Source organism: Heterodontus francisci, chromosome 49, assembly GCF_036365525.1.
Source record: "Heterodontus francisci isolate sHetFra1 chromosome 49, sHetFra1.hap1, whole genome shotgun sequence".
NCBI classification, from domain to species: Eukaryota; Metazoa; Chordata; class Chondrichthyes; order Heterodontiformes; family Heterodontidae; genus Heterodontus; species Heterodontus francisci.
The window spans coordinates 12,925,315-12,931,589 of NC_090419.1; the positions used below are offsets into that span (position 1 = coordinate 12,925,315).

Sequence of the window (6,275 nt, forward strand, 5' to 3'; positions counted from 1 at the left end):
CTAACCCCCTCCTGTACCTGTCCTGGAAGTGTTTGATGTTAATCCTGCTCCTGCACACTGTCACTCAGTCCCCCTTACCCTGCAGCGCTCTGTGTTTCTGACTGCAGATAATCCCTCTCCTGCAGTAACTCTCCCCAATCTCTATTCATTCTAATACCTAGAAAGTCCGGATGGCCAGAATCCGACTCGCCAAATCAGGGACCACAAACGCATTCCTGAGATACAAGGAGAACGGTGGACTGAATCCGGTAAGATTGCTGTTCCTCGGAGCTGTTTTCACACGGTGAGGGACACACTCGGGAGTCAGTGAGACGAATGTAAACCACGCTTGTAGATTCATTCTTGGGAGGTGGCCCATCGCTATTCCCCCAATCCATGGTTTGCTGGGCCACTTCAGAGGGCAGTTAACATTGGCATCATCGTCAGTCAGGGGAAGGGGGCATAACCCCGTCCCCAAAGGACAAAAGTGGATTTCAATTTACCCCTTCCCATTCACTCCCACTGTACACAATCCCAATGGACCCAAACCCCTTCCCGTTCACTCCCACTGTACACAATCCCAATGGACCCAAACCCCTTCCCGTTCACTCCCACTGTACACAATCCCAATGGACCCAAACCCCTTCCCGTTCACTCCCACTGTACACAATCCCAATGGACCCAAACCCCTTCCCATTCACTCCCACTGTACACAATCCCAATGGACCCAAACCCCTTCCCGTTCACTCCCACTGTACACAATCCCAATGGACCCAAACCCCTTCCCGTTCACTCCCACTGTACACAATCCCAATGGACCCAAACCCCTTCCCGTTCACTCCCACTGTACACAATCCCAATGGACCCAAACCCCTTCCCGTTCACTCCCACTGTACACAATCCCAATGGACCCAAACCCCTTCCCGTTCACTCCCACTGTACACAATCCCAATGGACCCAAACCCCTTCCCGTTCACTCCCACTGTACACAATCCCAATGGACCCAAACCCCTTCCCGTTCACTCCCACTGTACACAATCCCAATGGACCCAAACCCCTTCCCGTTCACTCCCACTGTACACAATCCCAATGGACCCAAACCCCTTCCCGTTCACTCCCACTGTACACAATCCCAATGGACCCAAACCCCTTCCCGTTCACTCCCACTGTACACAATCCCAATGGACCCAAACCCCTTCCCATTCACTCCCACTGTACACAATCCCAATGGACCCAAACCCCTTCCCGTTCACTCCCACTGTACACAATCCCAATGGACCCAAACCCCTTCCCGTTCACTCCCACTGTACACAATCCCAATGGACCCAAACCCCTTCCCGTTCACTCCCACTGTACACAATCCCAATGGACCCAAACCCCTTCCCATTCACTCCCACTGTACACAATCCCAATGGACCCAAACCCCTTCCCGTTCACTCCCACTGTACACAATCCCAATGGACCCAAACCCCTTCCCGTTCACTCCCACTGTACACAATCCCAATGGATCCAAACCCCTTCCCGTTCACTCCCACCGTACACAATCCCAATGGACCCAAACCCCTTCCCGTTCACTCCCACTGTACACAATCCCAATGGACCCAAATCCCTTCCCGTTCACTCCCACTGTACACAATCCCAATGGATCCAATCCCCTTCCCGTTCACTCCCACTGTACACAATCCCAATGGACCCAAACCCTCTCCCATTCACTCCCACCGTACACAATCCCAATGGACCCAATCCCCTTCCCGTTCACTCCCACTGTACACAATCCCAATGGATCCAATCCCCTTCCCGTTCACTCCCACTGTACACAATCCCAATGGACCCAAACCCCTTCCCGTTCACTCCCACTGTACACAATCCCAATGGACCCAAACCCCTTCCCGTTCACTCCCACTGTACACAATCCCAATGGACCCAAACCCCTTCCCGTTCACTCCCACTGTACACAATCCCAATGGACCCAAACCCCTTCCCATTCAGTCCCACTGTACACAATCCCAATGGACCCAAAACCCTTCCCGTTCACTCCCACTGTACACAATCCCAATGGATCCAAACCCCTTCCCGTTCACTCCCACTGTCCACAATCCCAATGGACTCAAACCCCTTCCCATTCACTCCCACTGTACACAATCCCAATGGACCCAAACCCCTTCCCGTTCACTCCCATTGTACACAATCCCAATGGACCCAAACCCCTTCCCGTTCACTCCCACCATACACAATCCCAATGGACCCAAACCCCTTCCCATTCACTCCCACTGTACACAATCCCAATGGACCCAAACCCCTTCCCGTTCACTCCCATTGTACACAATCCCAATGGACCCAAACCCCTTCCCGTTCACTCCCACCATACACAATCCCAATGGACCCAAACCCCTTCCCATTCACTCCCACTGTACACAATCCCAATGGATCCAAACCCCTTCCCGTTTACTCCCACCATACACAATCCCAAAGGACCCAAACCCCCTCCCATTCACTCCCACCGTACACAATCCCAAAGGACCCAAACCCCTTCCCGTTCATTCCCACCGTACACAATCCCAATGGATCCAAACCCCTTCCCGTTCACTCCCACTGTACACAATCCCAATGGACCCAATCCCCTTCCCATTCACTCCCACCATACACAATCCCAAAGGACCCAAACCCCTTCCCGTTCACTCCCACTGTACACAATCCCAATGGACCCAATCCCCTTCCCATTCACCCCCACCGTACACAATCCCAATGGATCCAAACCCCTTCCCGTTCACTCCCACTGTACACAATCCCAATGGACCCAAACCCCTTCCCGTTCACTCCCACTGTACACAATCCCAATGGACCCAAACCCCTTCCCGTTCACTCCCACTGTACACAATCCCAATGGACCCAATCCCCTTCCCATTCACCCCCACCGTACACAATCCCAATGGATCCAAACCCCTTCCCATTCACTCCCACCGTACACAATCCCAAAGGACCCAAACCCCCTCCCATTCACTCCCACCATACACAATCCCAAAGGATCCAAACCCCCTCCCATTCACTCCCACCGTACACAATCCCAAAGGACCCAAACCCCTTCCCGTTCATTCCCACCGTGCACATTCCCAATGGACCTAAACCCCTTCCCGTTCACTTCCATTGGAGTGAGGAGGCTGTGGAGGGATTTGAAAATGAGACTGAGAATCTTATAATGGAGGTGTTGCCATACTGGGAGCTGGTGTAGGTACGCGAGCCCGGGGGTGGGGGGCGGGGGTGCGGGGTGACGGGTGAATGGGTCCTGGTGCGAGTTTGGACATGGGGGCAGAGTTTCGGATGAGCTGAGGTTACGGAGGGTAGGAGATGGGAGGCCGGTGAGGAGAGCCTCGGAATAGGCGAGTCTGGAGGGGGACAAAGGCGTGGGGGAGGGTTCTGCTCTCTCCCTCTCCGGGCAGTCTGCGCACAGCAAGATCCCACAAACATCAATGCGATAATCACCCTGACCATCTGTTTTTTTGAGTAGTGATGTTGGTTGAGGGATAAATATCGGGCCCAGGGCACTGGGGAGAACTCCCCTCCCTACTTCTTCGTCCAATAGTGACTGTGGGATCTTTCTCGCCCACCCGAGAGGGCTCTGTCGGTAAAGTGGAGGCGTTAGATTTAACATAACCAGTGAAGGAAGTACAGGGGTAGAATCAGATTGGACAGAGACTATCGAGAGGCAACTGGTGGCCTGCAGGGTGTTGGGGGGAGGGGGAATCTGAGCTGCTCTTTGCAACAGCCAGCACAGCCCCGGAGGGCCGAATGGCCTTGTGCTCGCACTGTAGGATTCGACAAGTCTCAATTCTCTCTCTTTCTTGTCCACTGCAGGACAGGGACTCCGACCGCCAGGCGCTACTGGTGAAAAACCGCTCGGCATTTGAACACCAACACCATCACCTGTTGCACTGCCTGGAGAAGACGACGGTGAGAGACTACCCCACGGGGATGGGCCGAACGGCGGGGTTACCTCCCCTCCCGAGCCCCCTCGGCGACGTCCCTTCCCTTCCCGATTCCCCCGCCTTGAACCCCCTCTGGGGCCTGGCTCCCCGTAACCCCACCCCACCCCACCCCACCCCACTCTGCCACAACCCCGAACGGCTGCAGCCCCGCGACCTCTGGCGCCCAGCTAGGGCCAGGCTACCTCCGTCTTGGCACCTGGGCATCGCGGGCACCGAGCGGACCCCGCCCTGCGTGGGGGTTGATGGAACCGGGCAGCTCCCTGGGAGACTTGGAAGGGACGGGCGCATTGGCTTCAAAGGCTGTGCACCCAACTACCCCCCTCACCCCCACAAACACATTCCCGGGAGACATTTGACAGCCCTGTCTGATTTGCCACCCCCTCCCCTTCCCCCTCCCCGTATCCTGCCTGCACTCAGAATTCCACCCCCTCAGCTCCCCGGTGTTGGGGGCTTCCTCAGGAGCGAAGGATAGAGAGCGACCTCGGGAGGTCCTGCTCACGCGTAGCTGCCACTGATGCCCTCTTTGCTCTTCCTCCCCGCTGCAGTGCCACGAGTTCACGGACGAGCGCTCCTACTCCCAGGCGTGCGTGACGGATTCGCTGGGCTGCCGCAGCAGCCGGAGCACATCCCTGTCCTCCCAGCAGGGCGCCGGCGTGTCCTGCTGCCCGCGGCGGGTCAAGAGGCGCCCCAGCCGTCTGGTAAACTCCACCATGTCCGTCAGCCGCGTGGGAAGTGTGCAGGAGCTCAGTACCATCCATATTCAGAGCACGATCAAGCCCAGTGCCCCTCAGAGGTAAGCAGCGTGGGGTCGGGTGAATGTGTGGGGACAGTGACGTGCGAGAAAACTGGGCACCCAAACACGGCAGCGTGGGCAAGGCTGGCAAAGTCACGATGCCTCCCTTCCCACCCGGCTTTGCTATTTTGCTCTTGATCCTCATTCTCCTGACTGATTCACGGGATGTGGGCGTTGCTGGCCAGGCCAGCATTTATTGCCCATCCCTAATTGCCCCTTGAGAAGGTGGTGGTGAGCTGCCTTCTTGAACCGCTGCAGTCCGTGTGGGGTCGGTACACCCACAGTACTGTTAAGAAGCGGGTTCCAGGATTTTGACCCAGCGACAGTGAAGGAACAGCCGATATAGTCCCCAGTCAGGATGGTGTGCGGCTTGGAAGGGAACTTGCAGGTGGTGGTGTTCCCATGCATCTGCTGCCCTTGTCCTTCTGGTTGGTAGAGGTCGCGGGTTTGGGCGGTGCTGTCGAAGGAGCCTTGGTGCGTTGCTGCAGTGCATCTTGTCGATGGTACACACTGCTGCAACTGTGCGTCGGTGGTGGAGGGAGTGAATGTTCAAGGTTGTGGATGGGGTGCCGATCAATCTAATCATTTTTTATTCTCTCTCACTTCTCTCCCTTCCATCTCTCCTTTCCTCTTTCTCCCTCCCTCACTCTCCCTCTCCCTCCGTCCCCCTCTCTCTCTCTCTCTCCCCTCTCTGCCTCCCTCCCTCTCTCAGCCGCTCGAGCCTGAACGCCAAGTTGCCTGACCCACTGAAGCGGAACTGTTTCTGCTCTGAGCTGGCCACCACCAGCGTCACCTTCCCTTCCCCCCTGGCCAACACGCCCGAGGACAGTCCCCCCGCCTCGCCGAGCCTCCTCAGGAACTCCAGACTCACAGCTGCCTACCCGCCAGACGCCATCCGCATCTCTTCCTTGTAGAGGCTCGGAGCAAGACAGACAAAGTGAGCTGCTCGGCCGTGTCACCCCCTCGGGACCGGTCAGACGGGACCTCACATTTCAAAGATATTTGCAGGGAGTAGTTTAAGAGTTTACTAGTGACAGTACTAAACTATCAATACGGATGAAACCGTATTTTAGAGCACACTGTGAGAAGCACTGTTACTGACGTTAGGTTCACCACTACATGCATGCAAGATTCCTCCAGGCCGTTCTTTGCATGACTTCCGCTGGATTCAGCCTGACAGAACTGCAACTGAGTTCTCCAATCGCAAGCGTACGTCAGGCATGAAAAAAGAAAACCCAGTCGTCGAACATTTACGCCAGTTTTTAAAATTGGAGTCGATATACTCACATGGAGGCGACCCTGCGGGGAGCGTGTGCCAATCAGCCACGAACCCAGTCCCTGTCCCTTTAAGAGTCCCACCAACCCCCTCCCCTCCCCCTCCCCCTCCCTTCCTTCCCCCATAAACCGACCTCCTCCCCCGCTGCCCGCCCCATTCTCCCAACCCAGCATGTTGACTGCGATCCTCCTGGGAACCTCGCAGAGCCGAATGTCCGAGACTGTCGTTTCAGGTTCGAAGAAGG

General features: G+C 56.2%; 1 protein-coding gene across 1 annotated transcript in view; it reads left to right on the forward strand.

The window, feature by feature from the left end:
* The window catches only part of kcnd1 (potassium voltage-gated channel, Shal-related subfamily, member 1), a 21,661-nt gene extending 15,386 nt beyond the window's left edge, over nt 1–6,275 (forward strand). Inside the window, exons 3-6 of the mRNA XM_068024212.1 lie at nt 162–248; nt 3,832–3,927; nt 4,508–4,755; nt 5,468–6,275. Coding sequence (XP_067880313.1) covers nt 162–248; nt 3,832–3,927; nt 4,508–4,755; nt 5,468–5,669 — 633 coding nt within the window. The 3' untranslated portion in view covers nt 5,670–6,275. The remainder of the gene's footprint in view (nt 1–161; nt 249–3,831; nt 3,928–4,507; nt 4,756–5,467) is intronic.